This window comes from Rattus norvegicus, chromosome 3 (assembly GCF_021556685.1).
Source record: "Rattus norvegicus strain SHRSP/BbbUtx chromosome 3, alternate assembly SHRSP_T2T, whole genome shotgun sequence".
NCBI lineage: Eukaryota > Metazoa > Chordata > Mammalia > Rodentia > Muridae > Rattus > Rattus norvegicus.
Genome location: NC_141536.1, coordinates 141168068 through 141187763, shown reverse-complemented (window position 1 = coordinate 141187763; position 19696 = coordinate 141168068). Strand labels below are relative to the sequence as shown.

General features: G+C 49.8%; 1 protein-coding gene across 2 annotated transcripts; it reads right to left on the bottom strand.

Moving 5' to 3' along the window:
• Window positions 1-2577: 2577 nt before the first annotated feature.
• On the bottom strand, window positions 2578-3735 carry Id1 (inhibitor of DNA binding 1). 2 transcript variants are annotated; one of them, NM_012797.2, is made up of 2 exons: window positions 3241-3705; window positions 2578-3019 (listed from the first exon to the last, which is right to left on the bottom strand). In NM_012797.2, exons 1-2 carry the CDS (start codon window positions 3643-3645, stop codon window positions 2978-2980), a joined length of 447 nt encoding a protein of 148 aa, NP_036929.2. In that variant the 5' UTR covers window positions 3646-3705; the 3' UTR covers window positions 2578-2977. The 2 variants fall into 2 exon arrangements, with proteins under 2 accessions (NP_036929.2, XP_087505204.1); XM_087649078.1 differs by having other exon boundaries at window positions 2581-3019; window positions 3236-3735.
• Between the last annotated feature and the right edge of the window lie 15961 nt (window positions 3736-19696).

Sequence of the window (19696 nt, the reverse complement as noted above, 5' to 3'; positions counted from 1 at the left end):
ATTTCCAAAAGGAGAGGGTTTGGCTTTTGCACACACACACACACACACACACACACACACACACACACACGTTGGTGGCCTCTGTCCCTGGGTTTGGGGTTCTCTCACACTATCACACTATGCAACACACACACACACACACACACACACACACACACACACACACACTGGTGGTCTCTGGCCCTTGGTCTGGGGTACACACACACACACACACACACACACACACACAATTGGGGATATGTGTATACACTGGTGGTCTCTGGCCCTTGGTCTGGGGTACACACACACACACACACACACACACACACACACACACACACACAATTGGGGATATGTGCACACACTGGTGGCCTCTGGCCCCCTCCCTCCTTGGTGCCTCTTATGCAAGCTGCCGACGCCCGCCCTGTTCCCAGGCCAGGCTGCAGCTGCGGGCGGAGGGGCAGGGCGGGGGCGGCCGCTGTTTGTCTAGCGCGGCCGTGCCAAAGTCGGCGGGCCCAGACAGCCAGGCGCCTCCGTACACCTGGGGATGCTCAGGTTAAATAGCTCCGCATTCCTCGGGCCCAGCTGATGGAAACGCTCCCAGGCCGCTGCGGAGCCGGCCTCCAGATGGGCTGGGTCCGGGCCAAAGAGGAAGAGAGGGAAACGTGGAAGCCAGAGTGTGCCTGGATGGCAGGGGAGGGGGGAGGGGGGAGTGGCCAGGGGCGCAGCGGCCCCTTTCTGGGCTAGAAGGCCGCTCTGGAGGGTAGAGATGCACGCGGGGAGACGCCCACGTCCCTGTGGGTGGGCTTGCAAGGGGGACCCACACAGGCGGAGGAAGTGGGCGCACACGTGTGCCTTCGATTAATAATTTCTAACTGTCTTATGTACCAGGCTGCATGCTGAAGTCTGATCTGGGTTTCATTTATTCTGGACGATTCTGTGAGGTTGGTACTATAAAACTGCCCAGGTGGAGAGGGCACAGCAAAGGGTTTAATCACCTACAAATAAAAGTACTACCAAAGTAAAATCCATCAAAAGCTTGAGATCATTTTATGTACCTGGTTTAGTGTTAAAGTTAACGTAATTTAGTCAAACTTAATATAAGTGCTCGATAAATAATCCCAATTTTTTTTTTTTTTTGTTCAGTTTGTTTCTTCCATGGTAAAACTGGCTCAGAATCCTACCTTTAGCCCTAATGGGGATCCTTAAATTCTCCAGGCAAAGGAGCAGTCTGGCTCCTGGTTCTAGATGTTGTTTGAGTTTTAATTATTTCATATTGTGAGACAGGGTCTCCCTATGTAGCTCTAAGTTGCCTGGGTCTTGCTATACACAGACCAGGCTGGCTGGAACATGCCTTTAGTACAGCTGGTTTATTTTGTTTAGTGACAAACTATATCAATAATTCTTACTATTGGGGACAAGGTCTTTGCCCTTTCTGGGACTCCATTTCTCTGAGGTAATTAGCCTGGCAGGGGTACTTGAAGAATGGTATCCTCAAGGTCTAACTCACAATTGGCCAGGAAGGTGGGAATTGTACATTTTGAGGAATGGTTTGCTGCCCCACTCCTGCCCTACCTAGACTGGCAGTGGCCTAGGAATGCCAAGGAGTCCAGTGTGACTCTGTAGTCCATTACATCAACCTAGAGCCAGGCAGGGATGGGCACAATGCACCCAGCAAAGTCCCAAGGGCTGGAGGGCACACACACTAGTCTAAAGAACCCATGTGCGCTTTGCTACACACATCCACCACCCCAGTCCAAGCCTGCATAGGAGAGATGCCCCAGTTCCTATCACCAGTCACTCAGGTCACACACAGGCACGGACTGTTATTTGTGCACTACTGCCCTTGTGAGTGCAAATCCACGTGTCCAGGTAGACAAACCTAAGGAAAACCTTTTTCCTTCTCCCAGAGGTGGGGACCTGACTCACCCACAGTAGCCTGGGGAGGGCTGGGGGGTTGATTTGCTAGTAGAGCCAGGCCAGGGTGAGGGGCTGTGTTCAGACCCAGAGCAGGTGGCCCTGCAGCTGTGTACAGCCTAACCCTGCCAATTTCATCACCCACTTGGACAAGGCAGGAACCCTAGGGCAACCTGCTGGCATCCAGAGGAAGGTGGCTCAGCAGGGAAGAGGGGGCAACAGAAGTCCTGCTTCAGGAAAGCTATGACCTTAGTCAGGCCCTTTTCACTAGGTCTCATCACACACAGACCCCCGCCTGCCCTTGGTGAGAAAATGGATGGTCCAGTGACCAGCCTTCTCAACTTGAATGGCCTGAATACTCCCCAGCCCAGAGCAGGGGACCCAGCAGGTCCATCTGCATTTTAACAACCTCCCAGGGTGATCCAGATGGCCTAGGGACCATGTCGAGAGAAAGCCCTACTAGAGGTCTAGAGGGCTTTAATTTTAGGACACTAGGGAACAGGAAAATGGCCAGGGATGAGGGAAAGAATAGGCATTAAAGACACCGGAAACCCTCATTCAGTTCGGTAAGAATGACAGCCCAGATGTGGCCATCCAGTCCCCCAGATTCTCAACACCAGCTGTGAAAATGGTCAGAGGTCACTCCTGCCCAGCCCCTCCCCCATCCAAGAAGTCACTGCAACGTTATCTAAAGTGTTTGTTTAATAACAACAAAAAACCCACCCCCATAAGAACTATTGTAAAACAATATTCTCAGCCAGTGATCATTGTAATATACAATACAAAACATTTTCTCAGAAATCTGAGAAGCACGAAATGTGACCATTTAAAAAAAATGTCTGCTTTTTCAAAAAAACAGAAACACACGGGGTTGAATAACCCCCTCCTCAAAGTCTCTGGAGGCTGAAAGGTGGAGAGGGCGAGACTCCGTTGATCAACCCTCTACCCCCTGGACAGATCCGTCAAGAGTCCCGTGGCCGCGGTAGTGTCTTTCCCCGGGTTGCTCTGGGGAACCGAGAGCACTTTTTTTCCTCTTGCCTCCTGAAGGGCTGGAGTCCATCTGGTTCCTCAGTGCGCCGCCTCAGCGACACAAGATGCGGTCGTCGGCTGGAACACATGCCGCCTGTGAACACCAGAGCGAGATAAGGCATGAGACCCACTGGAAAGAACTGGAGGGGAGAGGCATTCCCACTTCTCTACTCCAGGAGGCACGATGAAAGCGCGAGCTTTTTCCTATTGGTCGCCCCTAAATAACTATGCTCCTGAGAAGTAAGGGGGACACCCCCCTCCCGTGGCCTTAGTTTCCCACAGGAGAATAATGTAATACTCTGACTCGGACCTCACCTCGGCCGCCAAGGCACTGATCTCGCCGTTCAGGGTGCTGAGCGGGGCCCGGACGGGCAGCCCCCGGCCTCCGGCGGTCGCGACTTCAGACTCAGAGTTCAGCTCCAGCTGCAGGTCCCTGATGTAGTCGATAACATGCTGCAGTATCTCCACCTTGCTCACTTTGCGGTTCTGAGGCAGGGTAGGCACCAGCTCCTTGAGGCGTGAGTAGCAGCCGTTCATGTCGTAGAGCAGAACGTTCACCTGCTGTTCGTCCAGCAAGGCGGGCAGGCGCGTCCCAGCGCAGCGCGAGATGGCAACGCTTTGCTCCGACAGACCAAGCACCACTTCGCCCGCCGTCCTGCCTGCCTTCAGCGAACAGCTGGGGCCTGCGGTGGCCGCGGCACTGCTACTGGCGACCTTCATGATCCTGAGGACAGGCGGAGAGGCGCGGAGGAGTCTGAGAACAGGGTGTTAGAAGAGAGCAAGCAGTTGGAGAAAGGTTGTACAATGAGTAGGCTCAGCTCTGGGGCCAGCCTTTTATAAGGGCGGACCCAGGGCGGGTTCAGAACGTTCAAAAGCAACCAATAGGTTGCTGGAGGCGTGACTTAGCTTGCCCTCCGGTCCCACCTCTGGATCTACTAGTACACCCTTAGGCTGATGGGGAGGTGGTGGGTCTCAAGAACTGAGAGGGTGGGAGGGCATAGGCAGAGCAGTTAGTGGGCTCTTCCTTAAGGAAGCAGAGGCTAAGCTAATATTGGCAGTTAACAAAAAGACCCCAGGAATCAGCTTCTCACTGTCTCTTTCTCACATCTCCAGGTCCATTTTGCAGATGAAACAGGAACCAGGTTGGCCCTGGGTTGGCCAGTGACTCAGGACTAGCCAAGGACTCCCAGATGCTGTTGGAAGACTGGGCTGTGATCTTTACTTATTAAAAAGCCGAATTTTATTTTTATATTTATTTACTTTTGAGGGTTTGCTGATTTTTTTTTTTTTTTTCGGAGCTGGGGCCTGAACCCAGGGCCTTGAGCTTGCTAGGCAAGCGCTCTACCACTGAGCTAAATCCCCAACCCCGCTGATTTTTTTTTTTTAAGAGTCTCATGTAACTTTAGCCCATGCTAGACTGGGAACTTGCTATGTAGCTAGCGGTAGATGACCTTAAAATTAAGATGTTCCTTGCTCTGAATCACGGGTGTGCTCTGCCACATCATGTTTTGAGACAGATTTTTTAAGCAGGCTCCCTTTTACTTTGAACTCCGCGTCTGACTCAGTTTCTAGAAAATGAACTGTAAAGTCCCTAGATCCAGGACCTAGGCCAGTTGAACTGGAAGAGATACTAGGAACCTCTTTAAAGCGGCAGAATCTGAGACCTGAACTAGATAGAGGGTCGCGGTGGAGTGGGACTACAGACCCCAGTTCTACCCTGGATTTGCAGCCTTTTGCAGAAAGGGTCCAAATCTGCAGCAGCTGGTGATTTTTTTTTATTTTTTTATTTTTTCTACTCTTTTTGCTAGATTTTTTTTCCTTCTTGAAGGCCTCCGAGCAAGCTCTCCCTCCCACGGTGCAGCAGCTGCGGAGATCACCCCCTCCCTTTCCTTTCTCGGGCTGGTCTGTGTCAGCGTCTGAACAAGCGGCTCAGACCGTTAGACGCCAGGCCCGTGACGTCACCCATTCATAAAACCCGGACGGGCTGTCAGGCTGGCGCCGCGCGGGCGGTCGCCATGGAGACGGCAAACTGGGCTGGAGCATTCTCCGCTCCCCCCCTCCTAACCCCCGCCCCTGAGCCTGTCACCTGCAGACTTAGGGCGGGAGGCCTGGGAATGCTTTCCTCGTGGGTGCGGTTGCTGACCAAGGGTCAACTTACCTCCCCGCCCCACACCTGCCGAGTCTCCCCCACCCAGCCCCACAGCTCGGGCGGTTTGGGAGGTTTTCTCACACCCTGCCACCCCAAACCCCTCGGGACCGAGGCCCCTCCCCAGCTGAGCTGGATTCCTTCGCTGAGACTACAGGTGTGCTCTGCCACATCACGTTCATGTTCTGACACAGATTTTAAGGCTGGTTCTCCTTTATTTTGGACTCCGAAGCTGACTCAATTTCTAGAAAATGAACTGTAAAGTCCCTCGGACCAAGACCTAGGTCTGTTGAGCTAGGAGTTCGGGTCTCAGAGAACAGAGTCTGAGACCTGAGCTAGATAGAAGGGCCACAGTGTAGATGCTTCTCGTGCTCTCTGAGCTCGTCTCTACCTTGCTCTTTGGCTGGTTTCTATATTAGCCACGGCCATTCCGTCGCACTCTCAGAGACAGAGCTGTGTGAAATTTGCCTTCAACTATTGTAGTTCTCTTCACAATACTAAAGACAGACTTGTTTAGTTTATTTACAAAAGAAAGGGTGCCTTAAGACCTCCCAGGATCCTTAGCTGTTGCCCTAGAAGCATTATTATGTCTAGGACACAGTGTCACCCTTGGGATGTAGCAGTTGGAGGACAGCTTGCCTAGCATGCTGGAAGGCCTGGTTTTTTTCCTCAGCATGGTATAAAACCTGGTGTGGGGGCACATGCTTACAATCCCAGCACTCAGAAGGCAGAGGCAGGAGAATCAAGTGCTTATCCTAAACGGGTATGAGGTGGAGTGAAGGGGTTTGGGGTGTGTGTTGAGGGAACTGGCACAGGCCTTTAACCCCAGCAGTCGGGAGGCAGGGGTGGATAGATCTCTGTGAGTTCAAGACCATACTGGTCTACAAATCGAATTCCAGGATAGCCAGGGCTATTATACCCTGTCTCAACAAATGAACAAATGAATGAATGAATGATCTATCTGAATAAATGAACGAATGAATAGTTTATCTTAAACCACACTTCCTCAAGGCCAGCCTGGTATAGGGTATAGATGGGGGCCTGTCCCTCACTGTGCCTCCCAAAGATTGACTCCAGAGCTCTAGACAGCCAGAAACAGGAAACTGAAGTTCAGACTTGTCACTCAGGACTACCCTAAGAAACAGAGGTAAAATACTATATACCTCCTAGGAGAGCATTATAGTGATATTATAGTGTCCCTAGGTGACATTATAGTCCCCTTCCCCACAGCAAAGAATTCACACAAACACTTGGTGGAAGAATGAACAGCAGCCCAACGTCTGGACGTCAGAAAAGCAGGGACACTTACTAATGAGACCAGCTTCCAGTAACAGATTGTGACATCTGTAATCCCAGCATTCCCCAAAGGATGAGGCAGGAGGATCTAAAGGATTAGAAGTTTAAGGTCAGTGTAGTCGAAAAAAGAAAAAGCAACATATTGCTAATAAGCTGAACTCCCTCCTCAGCTCCTTACACACTGCAGTGTTTGCCAGCTGCTACCAACATAACACAATGTTTGAACTTTGCACTACTTAAAAGAATTGTGGTGTGTGTGTGTCTGTATGTGGGTGTATGTGGGTATGGTGTGTGTGTGTATGTGTGTGTGTGATGTGTATGTGTGTGTATGTGGGTATATGTGTGTGTGGTGTGTGTGTATGTGCCACGTGGTAGCTGGAGAAAGATTCTGATTTCCACATGCTCATCATGCATGCACGCGCATGTGACACCTCCTCCTATATGAAAAATAAATATAAGCATAAAATTAAATAAGTAATTAAAAAAAAAGACTTGCTTAAAGGACTGGAAAGGCACTGGACAAACAGAGAAGAAAACTGGAATATTAATCAATAACAACTAATTATTCATTGCCCCAGAGAGTCTACTGGCTGCTGTCAGTTCTAGAGAAAGCTAAGCTGACAGGAATAGAGCTCCCTGCTGGGCTGTTTCAAGAGGTGGTTGCCACCCTGTCCAGTGGAGTCAGCCTTGTAATAGCATTTGGGAGCAAAGGAAAACAGATTGAAAGTTTGACGCCTGTCTAGACTATAGAGTGAGTTCAAGTTTGGTCAGAACAATTGAGGAAGAACCCATTTCAAATCTTTTAAATTTAGCCCATTTTTACATTTTAGGGAAAAAATACATACATTAAAAAAAAAAGCTTGCTTGTTTTTGATGCACCTCACCCATGCTGGCCTTGAACTCACAGAGATCCACTTTGCTTTCCAAGTACCGAGAATAAAGCATGGCCAAAAATTTCCACTTTGTTAAAAGGTCAAGCTTGATGATTGACACCTGTAATCCCAATCGTCCCGGAGGCAGAGGCAGAGGCAAACATGATTGTAAGTGGGAGGCTGCTTTTGACGGCACAGTAAGGTCCAGGCCAGTCTCGAGGGGTATATGTGTATATAAAAGGCTGGAGTTGTAACTCAGTGGTAGAATTCTGTCTAGCATGTGCAAGGACCTAGATTCAACTACCAGAACCACCAAAGTGGGAGAAGAAAACCTCTGTAACTAATAGGACTGATTGCCACTGTGAGGAAGTATAAGATGATAAGGTGGGCAACATCTTTTTCCTCTTCCTCCTCTTCCTCTTCCTCTCCTTGATCGAGCCTCATGTAGCCCATGCTGGGCGCAAACACACAATGTAGCCAAAGTTTAGCTATGAACTCCTGACCTCCCCAGCATCTCCAGAATCATGTGTGCCACCATACTGGGTTTGGCATGCATGTGTTTGCTCCGAGACGGAGTTTCCCACTATGTAGCCCTGACTGGCCTGGAACTCTCCAACCAGGCTGGCTTCAAACTCACAGAGATCGGAGTGCTGAGATTAAAGTCATGTTACTACCGGGGCTGGGGATTTAGCTCAGTGGTAGAGCGCTTACCTAGGAAGCGCAAGGCCCTGGGTTCGGTCCCCAGCTCCGAAAAAAAAAAAAAAAGTCATGTACTACCATCCCTGGCCCTCGTTGTACTTTTGAACAGAAGCCTATGGAGGGCTCTGGGTGTAGCTTAGTCTGCAGCAAGTATTTACCGTGTCACAGTCCCTGGGCTCAATCTCAGTAGGAACAGAGAGAAAGGAGAAAGAAATGGAGACGAGTTTCTATACTGAAGTCTGTGAGGGGATGTAAGTGCTGTGTGCATGCCCTGTGCAGCACATGGAAGTCAGAGGACAACTTGCAAGGGTTCCTTCTTCCTCTGTGACGTCCTTCTACACCCACTTCTGTGGAGGATTGAACTCAAGTTGTCAGGACTGCATATCAGGCACTCTTACCTGCTTCTCTGTCTCTGTCTCTGTCTCTGTCTCTGTCTCTGTCTCTGTCTCTCTGTTTCTCTTTCTCTCTCTCTCTCTCTCTCTCTCTCTCTCTCTCTTTCTCTTTCTCTTTCTCTCTCCCTCCATCCCTTCCTCCCTCCCTCCCTGTTCCCTGCTTGCCTACTCGCCCAGCAGGACCACAAAATCAACTCACCTTACTAGATGCCCTAGAGACAGCAAGAGGAGTTCTCTTCTGTTCTTTTTCTTCATGAGACAGGGTCTTACTTGCCCAGGCTGGACTCCATCTAACTATGTAGCCTTAACTTCTGATCTTCCTGAGCTCTGGGATTATAGCTATGTACCACCAAGCCTGCTTTACGTGATGCTGGGGATAAAATCCACAGCTTTGTCCATACCAGAGAAGCTCTCTACCGTGTGAGCTACAACCCCAGCCTTCCTCTGTTTTCTATTTCACATAAAATACGGATTCTTTTTTTTTTTTTTGCCTGCCTGCATGTCTGTGAACCCTGTGGGTCCCTGGTGCCTGTGTCCTCTGAGGCTAGAAGAGGGTGTCAGATTTTCTGGAACTGGAGTTACAGAAAGTTGTGAGCCACCATGTAGATGCTGGGAATTGAATATGACCCCCTGGAAGAGCAGCCATCTCTTTATCTTTATTCCCAGCATGCTGCTCGCACACGCATGCACATATGCACACATGCACGCACACACACACACACACTTTTTTGTTTGTTTTTTGTTTTTGTTTGGTTTTTTTTGTTTGTTTTGGAAGTGTGATCCAAGTTGATCTTAAACTTTCTTTTGGAGTAGCTGGGACTACAGATGACTGTCACTACACTGAGACTTTCAAAGTGGCCTTTGCTGGGAATATAGGTGCCTGTCACTGTGGCTTATTTGGTTGAAGGTTCTTGGCTGGGGTGGTTTATTGCATTAGTTACTTTTCTCAGGGCTGTGACAGAGTATCTAACAAAACAGCTTGGGGAAGGACTGGTTTCTTTTGGCCAGAGGTTATGAGTGGGAAAGGCACCACAGAGTAAATGTGAAAGCTGGACACATTGTATCCAGTCACGAAGCGCAGAGGGACCTTGCTGCTGCATAGTTCAACCTCTCACTTGCCTCTTTGTATTCAGTCTGGGACCCTGGATCTTCCCAGCTCAAGGTTTTTGAAATGGCTCTCAGGGACATGCCCAGAGGTGTGTCTCTTAAGCAATTCTAAATCCAGTCAAGTTGACAACCAAGATGAAAACTTAGTCTCTGTGTGCTCTACGGAGAGGCACAGGAGAAATGTACTGAATGAGGGCATGGCACTATTCTAGGGAGGGCTGCAGGTGTGCAGTCACACCTGCTAGGGAAAGCTTCTTCAGTCTGATTCCTGTCGCTGTCTGTCATGCAAATAGCCCAGAGTGACTTAGTGCTCCCTCCCTCAGTATCACTTATAGTTCTAAGCACTAGCCCAAGCCTGAGCTCCAGAAGCAGGCGCTCAGGTCCTCCACCCAGCCGGTAGCTCGGTGTGCTTCCCAAGGCCTGTCCCAACATAGAGGCACAGGGAATAGTCTCTGAATGACGAATCAGCAGCCCCCGGAGGTAGCAGTCATTTCTCGCCTGCTCTATATAAGGAATGCCTTCAGATCACACAGTGTGGAGGTGGTGTTGTCTCCCTGTGTTGTGGTGGGAAGACCTTGCATCTAAGTCCACACTGCAGAGCATGTCTCAGTGGACATGCGCACTTCCAGATACTCTTCAACTGCCCTTTCCCAGAGTCTTGGCTCTGTAGGTTCCAGGGCGGGCCTGTTGGTACCACGTGATCTACTCTGGCCCTGGCCCTGCAGCTGCTCCCCAGATGTGCCCACAGTGAAGTCTTCCAGCAGCCAGGCCGGCGCCTCTGGGCTGGGACTGAGGGAGCTTTGGGGAAAGACCTTGGGCTCTGACTGTCCCCACCTCTGATTGTAACCAGAGAGCAACCCCCATTCCACCCCAGGACTCTGGCCTGGCCAAACACTGTATCTGTGCCCATCTCCTTGAGAACACAACCCAAACTCCTCCCCTTTACTCACCACCCTCCCAGCCCACCCCATGTCCTGTCCTCCCGGTTCTCTTTCCAGCCCCTTGACTTCCTCTAACCAGTTCCATCCGGCCTCTGGGCCCTTGCCCTGGATGTGCCCTCAGCCTAGATCACTTACCAACCAAATCTCTGCTAGTTTGTCACCCTGAGGTCCCAGGTCAAAGGTCCCCTCCTTACTGGAAACCTCAGAAGACCCTTGGCTATTTTCTTTTACTATCTAAAGTGATCTTTGTCTTGTGCTCTGTTACCCATGTCCTAGTCCCATCCTCCTTCCGTGGGGCTGGGAGCTCTAGAAAGTGAGTAAAATTTACGGGGCATGCTAAACCTGTTACCCCAGATTTCAGGTAAGGCAGCTGGAGAACTGAGGTTTGAGGTCATCTTGGATTGCAGAGTACGACCCTCTTGAGGAGGGTGGGGAGCAGGGTTGGTGAGCTCAGAAAAGGTTAACAATTTGCTCAAAGTCACACAGCATAATGCTTTGAAGCTGAATAATTTTTAGATAATTTTGGTTAACTAACGAATTGTTCCTCTAAGTCCCCAGTTTCCTCATTTACAAAATGAGAATAAAAGTGGAATTTGGAGCTATGCAATAGCACAGTGGGAAAGGTGCTGAGGCCAGGCCTGACAACCCGAGGACCTATTCTTGTGATCTACCCAAATGATCAGAGGAGAGAGCCAACTCTTACAAGCCGTTCTGTGCCCTCCACATGAGTGCTATGACAACACTCCTCCACACCACCACACGCACACTAAATAAACAAGGATAACATAGTAACAAGAGACACTTAAAAGCTGAACTTAACCCAGAGTTACGGTTAATGTTTAACCTGCAAGAAGTGTTCTCAAATGGGAGCCAGCAAAAAACGGTTGTATCTTTTTGGGGTCTCATTTATCAAGACTCCAGATCCGGCAGGAGGCTGGGGTTGGGGTTTGGCACAAGACGGGTGTAAAGGCTTTCTGGCCTTCCCACTCATGGAATCATCCCTGCCTGCTCTGGACTCAACTTCTCCATCTGCACAATGGACCTATAGCCAGCCTCACTGTGAAGGTTCCAGGCTGCTTTCCTGGTGATTCTAGGGAGTGTGATGGCCTAGGCCTGGACCCACCTTTTGCCTTCCACCCAGTTTTCAGAAGAGGCCCCAGAACAATGGGAGGGAGCTTGGAGCCTGGCAGTCTGGGCCTGCCCAGAGTCCCTGCAGATGAAGGGGTGGGGCCTTCCTGTGTCTGGACAAAGGGCTGCTGCCCCCATCCCCCAGTCTCCGAAGGCCAGGAGAAAGGCAGAACCCTTGCCAGGGAGCTCATATCTTAAGCTACCAAACCTTAAGGCGGCACACTGCTGTATACACCCGCACAGAGGATATGGGCGTGCTGATCCAGCACCACAGGCCTGTGCATCAGACACAACCAGCATGGTAGCAGCATGCTCTTACATATGAGCAAAGGAGCAACCCGCTAAGATGCACATTAACATACGTTAACATGTATGTACATACACCAAATCTGCACAAAGCCAATACACTGGAAAAGACACTAAAGGAGGCCACACATCAAACCACAGAATGATCTTCCTCATCCCAGCCACTCACATAGCACATGCAGCCATCCCAGGAACTGAACCAACTAACACACACCCTCCTCCCCTGTACTGGAACCACCAAGGTAACACACACTCCCAAACTGGGCAGGACCGTTCATACCAAAGCACCATCCACAGACTGCAGTGTAGCTTGGGGCAGAGCATGCTGGAGGCCCTGGGTTCCATCCTGAACACCACACAGAGCAAACCAAAGCAAGCCGAGCATAGGCCTCATAACCCAGGACCATCACCGAAAATCTCCAAGGCCTGCCTAGTAAGTCCCAGGCCAACAGGGGCTACATGCAAAGTAAGAGCCTGTCCAAAACTAACTAACTAACTAACTAACGCCAAAGCTCAAATGAAAACATTAAAAAAAAACCCCAAAAACAAAAAAACCGAAAACCTCTCAGATACACCGAGCTAGCTGTGACAAAAACTTCTCTTCTAGGCATCATCAATCGCAATGCTTATGCCCAGTCACTGTCAATTTCTGCCAGGATGAAGACTCCATGTTGGGTGATACCATGCAACTAGGATCCCAACTACTTGGGAGACAGAAGCAGGAGGATCTGTCTCAAAACAACAACAGACGGCAGATTCTATGGAGTTTAAAATTAAAACAAGCCAAAGTCCCACCAAGACACAATGCCGTCACCCAGCCCGGTGTGTTTAATTGTACACCGCCCCTGGGTCCTCAACACGAATATCCACTTCAGCAGGCTACATTAGTCCCACAGACACACAGCCGTTCTTATCCTGACCTCAGGAGTCCCACGCCCACGCATACAGGCCTAGCCCTTTCCCAGGACTGAGGTGTGGGAGTTTGCCTGACCTTGGCATGCTTACTCCGAGGCTGGCAGGTCCAGCCTAAGCAAAGCCCAGCAGAGGTTGGAGGACGGGACAAGGAGATGATTGCCCAAGAGACCTCTGGGTGGGGCCTCAGTGACTTTTTGCTTGCACCCTCTGGGACCGGACAGGAGACTCCAGAGATCCCCTCCTGGAAGCTGCGCCCCTCCCTTCCTCCCTGGCACATGACCTGGCCTTTCTTTGACTCACCTACTTCCCATACACCTGGGCTCCCTCTCCTACTGCTCCAGGGCCTGGAACCAGGGGAGCAGCTGAGGTTGAGACTCTCATAGGACCCCACCCAGCTCCCTGCCCATCCTTCAAAGCCTCGAGCACCCCCTTCCTGCCCTGCTCCACCCAACCCTGAGTATCCTGTCACTGGGGTTGACATCTCAGGCCCCAAGGAAGGACAGCTGGATTCACACACTGTGTGAGTCACCACCCTGCCTTTCCTACTTTTCTTTTTAAAAGTCTCATTATGGTTTTTACCGAGGTCAGAGTAGTGATGTGCAGGTTGAAAGGAAGTTAAGACACCCAGGAAGCTGGGTTTGATGGTTCACACCTGAAATTCTAGCTCTCGAGCAGCTGAGTCAAGAGGGTTATCTTTAGTTCAAGACTAGCCTGGGCTACATAGTGAGTTCTAGCCAGCTTAGAATTGGACAGAAATTTGAGAGCTCGTCTCAAACACCAACACCACAAAAAACAAAAGCAAACAAACAAAAACAATGAGGAGGTCATCCAGGAACACATAAGAATGAAAGGGACCTTTTCCAGGGTGTCTCAGAGGCTCCAAGAGGCCATTTGGCTCCACTCCTTTCAATCCGAGGGACTGAGCCATTTAATTTCTTTGTGTCTCTGTGTTGTTATCTGTGAGAGTCAGGAAGGTAGTGCTCCCACCTCTGTGAGGACAGCAGTGCTCCCACCTCTGTGAGGACAGCAGTGCTCCCATCTCTATGAGGACAGCAGTGCTCCCACCTCTGTGAGGACAGCAGTGCTCCCACCTCTATGAGGACAGCAGTGCTCCCACCTCTGTGAGGACAGCAGTGCTCCCACCTCTGTGAGGACAGCAGTGCTCCCACCTCTGTGAGGACAGCAGTGCTCCCACCTCTGTGAGGACAGCAGTGCTCCCACCTCTGTGAGGACAGCAGTGCTCCCACCTCTGTGAGGACAGCAGTGCTCCCACCTCTGTGAGGGTGAGTTGATAAGGCCAGTGAAGAGCTTGGAACAGTCTTTAGGAAAGGCGGCCTTCTTTAGAAACTGTTCTAATTGTTCCCAGACCACACTGTCTCTCTTAGAGGCTCCACAATGGCCATTTTCTTCATATAGAGCGGCTCACACTTGCACTACAGGGAGTGACTTTAGGGAGCCCCATTCGTTCAACTGGAGTAACCAAATGGGAACACTTTGCTAGGGACACACAGATGCTATCTGTAGCCAGCCATTGTCACCTCAAAGGCACAGTCAGTAGACTAATGAAAGCTCTATATTCTGGCTAGCGGAACGTCCTGCAAGATCACTATCTGCGGTGCCCGTGTACCCTTCACAGTTAATTCAGGAGCCCCCAAACTGCTGCCTACCTAGGGAACTCGTAGTCTGGTGGGACAGCTGGACCATAATGAGGCCAGCATCTCCCAATTCCCAGAGCTGTGAAGACACAGGGATGGGAGACAACCCACAGAAGACTGTTAGGGAAGTCAAGGGGGTCTTCCTGTCAGAGGAGACTACTGCCCTGCTAAGACAGGTTTTTCTAGCTCTGACATCTGCTGAGCGTGCAGACATGTTTGCAGGAGACAATGGCCCATCACACTGCAAAGCCCTTTCCAGTCGGGTAATTTAAAATGCTGGTGCTGGTGTGGGAGGAGACCTCTAGTCCTCTGCAGGTGGGTGCGGAAACTGGTAGGATGGCTCAGAGCTCTGTGTGGCAAGAGGAGTAAAAGTGAACATTCAAACACCCAGTGACCCAGAGGCTTGCTCTCACTCCCACGGACAAACCCAGAGTGTCTTGCACACAACACGCTGCAGATGTGGGCTGGGCCCCACAGCACTGTCCTGGCAGCCTCAAAAGGAAAGCGCCTTGTCCTCACAGAACAGAACTAAAGTGACAATGGCCAACTGTGCAACACTTCATCAGAGTGAGCTGGAGGGGACGGGAGCACTCCGCAGATGCATGACCGACTCCTGCTCAGGCGAACGGAGAATAAAAGAGAAAACAAACACATTAAAATCCTCATGAGCAGCCTGGCAGTAGTGGCTCCTGTCTTTAATGCAGAGACAGGCGGATCTCTGAGCTTGAGGCCAGCCTGGTCTACAGAGCAAGTTCCAGGACAGCCAAGGCTACACAGAAAAATCCTGTCTTGAAAACTCAAACAAATCTAATGAAAAGTGCCAGTATGTTTATGTGCAGCAAAATCTAAAGCAGTGATTCTCAACGTGGGGGTCATGCCCCCGAGGGTGGGGGGGTCAAACGACCCTTTCACAGGGGTCACCTTAGACCATTGGAAACCAGATACTTATATTATGATTCATAACACTAGCAAAATTACAGTTATGCTGTAGCAATGAAAAGAATTTTGTAGTTAGAGATCACTAAAACGTGAAAAATTATATTTAAAGCATTAGGAAGGCTGATAACCACTGCTCTAAAGAAAGGGGCATGGGGAGTAATAAAAATAGAAGCAAGGGACAGGTGTGGTGTTACACGCCTTTAACCCCAGCACTCAGGACAAGAGGAAGATGGATCTCAATGAGTTCCAGGACAGCCTGGTCTACAGAGTGAGTTCCAGGACAGCCAGGACTAAGGGAAGAAACCCTGAAACTCTGTCTTGAAAAAGAGAGAGGTGGGTAGGGAGGGAAAGTATGAGGTGGTTAGGGATGTAGCTAAATTAAGAGTGCTTGCCTTACACTCAGGAGGACCTGGGTTTGACCCCCCAACACATGACTTGGTGGTACATGTGTACAGCCAGCACTTGGGAGGAAGAGGAAGGAGGATGAAAGTTCAAGATTATCCCAGCTACTAAGGTAGCAAATACTAATGCCAAAGCCCTGGTGGGAGAGAGACCCAATGCAGGACAAGCTATTGGCACCCCTCCCCCATGCCTCTCCCCAAAACAACAACTACAAAAACCTACAACCAAGGCTAATGTCTCCTGCAAGTCTGCAGTGTTTCGAACTGAGGCAGAGCTGGGCGTGGACCTTGGCCTGAGCTGCTCCTGCAGCGATGTGGGACGGAGTAGGACCCCGCCTGGAAGAGGCTAGCACCGGGTTTTGTTCCGCGCGCGCAGTTCCCGAAAGCATCCCCCGCCAGGGCACCCGCCCCGGCAGATGGGCGCCCGGACTGAGCGCGCTGGACCGTGGGAACCGGCCCGCGGCTCAGGAGAGGCAGGGCACAGATGGGGCGGGCGCCGGGGGCGGCGGCAGATGGGTGCGAGGCTGGCCCCGGCTGTGCGACAAAGGCGAAGGGCAGATGTTTGTGACCAGATGTTCGCAAGAGTGAGGCGGGGGCCTGGGAAAAACCGACAGGCCAGTTTCCTGCATCCTTCCCTCGTGGCCGCAGGGGAGAGCCTGGGAAGCCAGGGATGGAGGTCTTGGTCTCACGGCTGATGTGATGCTGGGTCTCAACCTGGGTCCACTGCACCACACCCTGCACCACCGTCCTACCCTGGTGTACAGTAGCACAGGAGTCTGTGGGTGCAACTGTACCATCATGGCCACAGCACAGCTCAAAACCTCCTACAGGAGGACCCTATGTGCCAAGTTCTGGCCAGTGCTGAGTTATCACAGGGAACAGAACCAAATCAAATCTACATCCTGGGCAGCTTTTATTTTGGAGGCAAGGACACATGCAGTACAGATACATAACATTATCTTATATAAGAGCAATTCTTACTATTTTACTAATTGCGAGATAGTCTTGCTACAAAGTCCAGGCTGGTCTGGAATTCAGAATATCCCTACCTTGTCACCCCCAGCTCCCAGAAGGTAATATGCTATTTTTATTTTTTAAAAATCTAGGGGCAGCTGGAGAGATGGCTCAGCGGTTAAGAGCACTGAATGCTCTTCCAGAGGTCCCAGCAACCACATGGTGGCTCACAACCATCTGTAATGGGATTCAGTGCCTATTCTGGAGTGTCTGAAGAGAGTGACAGTGTACTCACATAAAGTAAAACAAATAAATCTTTAAAAGAATCTATTTATTTATATTTGTACGAGTGTCTTTCCTGCGTATGTGTATATATATGTATACATACATATATATGTACCGAGTATGTACCTGGTGCCCAAAGAGGCCAGTTTTCTGGAGTTATCAATGGTTGTAAGTCTCCATATGGGTACTGGGAACCAAACCCAGGTCCTCTGTAAGCAACAAATGCTCTTAACTGCCATCTCTCTATATCTGTCTGTCTGTCTGTCTGTCTGTCTGTCTGTTGTTGTCTGTCTGTCCTGGGGGGATAGAGAGAAGAAGATCAGGAGCTTAAGGGCATTCTTAGTTACATAGTAAGTTTGGGGCCTGGCTGGGTTGCACCAGCCTCTATCTCAAGCCGGTTTAAGCCTGTGAGAAGGTTCAGCAGCGAAGGTACCTGCTACCCAGCTTCATGAACTGATTCTCATCTCTCAGTTCCAGGGACTCACATGAGGCAGAAGAGAACTGAGCCGACACCCCCCCCCCCATTGTCTTCTCTCTCTCTCTCTCTCTCTCTCTCTCTCTCTCTCTCTCTCTTACACACACACACACACACACACACACACACACACACGACTAAAAATACTTTTTTTTCCCTTTTTTTCGGAGCTGGGGACCGAACCCAGGGCCTTGAGCCTAAAACTACTTTAAAATTCATTTTTTTAAAAAGTCAGGTCAGTTCGTTATGTTTCCTGGGAAGAGGAAGCTGACAGGCAGCAGAGCATGAAGGAAGGTTACCCGCAGTGTGTGTATCAGCTTGTTTGAAAGAGCAACTAGAAACAAGTCCTCATAAACAGCCCCTGGAAGAATGGCTGAATGGACTGTGAATTCCTCGTGGCTCTAGGATATCATGAGACAGCACCTTTCTTTCAGGAATTTGTCTTATGTGGGGGAAAAGAATGTATGTATGGGAAGGGCAGCCAGCTGGAAAAAGCCACACAGCCACGGCCAGGGCATGTCTCAAATCATGGTGTTGTAGTCACGAGGGAATGGGGAAGAGTGGAGCATGGGTGTGGGCCTGGAATTTCAGCGTTTGGGAGGCAGAAACAAGAGGATAGAAAACTGGGCTTACCTACGCTACAGAGTGTTCTTCAGGCTTTCAGGCCAGCCTGGGCTACATTTCAAGATCCTGCCTTAAAAAAAGAAAACTATGGAGGTTGGAGAGGGGGCTCACTGGTTAACAGCAATTGTTGCTTTTGTAAAGGACTCAGGTTAGGTTCCCAGCATCCACATGGCAGCTCACAGCCACTTGTAACCCCAGCTCCAGGGTTCCAATGCACACCACATATATACACTCAAAATAAAAGTTGTCTTTTAAAAAGGAAAACATCCAGGTGTACTGATGAATTCCTTTTAAAACCCTAGCTTTCAAGAGGCAGAGGCAGATACAGGTGGATCTCTATGAGTTTGAGGTCAGCTTGGTCTACATAGTGAGTTCCAGAACAGTAAGACCTGTGTGAACCAACCCAACATCAAACAGAAAAAGAATACAGCAGGCTGGGGCTGGGGCTGGGGCTGGGGCTGGGGCTGGGGCTGGGGCTGGGGCTGGGGTTTGGTATTTGCCTCAAATTCATGCAATCCTTGGTTCAATCTCCAGTGCTGCAAACGACCTCAAAACCCAGGTTTATGCCATAAGATGAAAGGCCACAAAGGACTTGCTGTTGACTTTAATCCTGGGAGCTTACAGGACAGAGGGAGACGATAATGACTCCAGAGAGTTGTCCTCTGACCGCCACACTCATGCCATGGCATGTGTACCCTCCTCCACAACACACACAACACACACATAACACACATATACAACACACACATAACACATACAAACACATACACAACAATATAGACACACAAAACACATACACACAACACACACATAACACATACATACAATGCTTACACACAGACACATACACAACACATACAAACACAGATACAACAATACACAGACATAACACATACACACACATATACATACACACGCCATACACACACACACCACATACACAGACACACAAAACACATACACACAACACATACACAAACACACACAAACACATACAACACACACAGGCATACACGCACACAAGACACATACACTCAACACAAACACATACAATGTACACACTAATAATAATATTTAATGAAATAAAAACGTAAAGAAGTCAGAATAATGCCTTGCTGCTCAGTGTTTAGTGTCCTACAGGGCCGTTCGGCCATCACTACTGACAGTTCTGGAGCGTCCCCATCACTTCAGAGAAGCCATTAGGAACTCCTCACCACAGAACACCGCCCCACACCCCTGGGCCTGTTATTATTTTTCTGTCTTTAAACATCTGAGTGCTCTGGATACTTGATGTACATGGAATTGTTCAGTATGGATCTTAGTGACTTATGCTTTGATTTATTTGTTCGGGATTTGTTTGTTTGTTTGTTTGTTTGTTTGTTTTATTTTTGAGACAGGGTCTCTTTACATAACCCTGGCTGTCCAGGAACTCACTATGTAGAGCAGCCTGGACTTGAGCTCACAGAGATCCACCTGCCTCTGCCTCCTGAGTGCTGGGATTAAAGGTGTGTGCCACCATGCCCCAGCTTGCAACTCTCTCTCTCTTTTTTTTTTATAGCAATAAAGTTTTCAAGTTCCCCCCACTTCCTCCCTCCTCCCCCCCTTTCTCTCACTCCACCTCTCTGTCTATTAAGCA

Excerpts from the sequence above, each read along its gene's own strand:
- Id1 (XM_087649078.1), bottom strand. The coding sequence starts at position 3,645 with ATGAAGGTCGCCAGTAGCAGTGCCGCGGCCACCGCAGGCCCCAGCTGT. Across the intron at positions 3,020-3,235 it reads GCCTTGGCGGCCGAGGTGAG|GCGGCATGTGTTCCAGCCGA; the intron begins GTCCGAGTCAGA and ends TGGTGTTCACAG.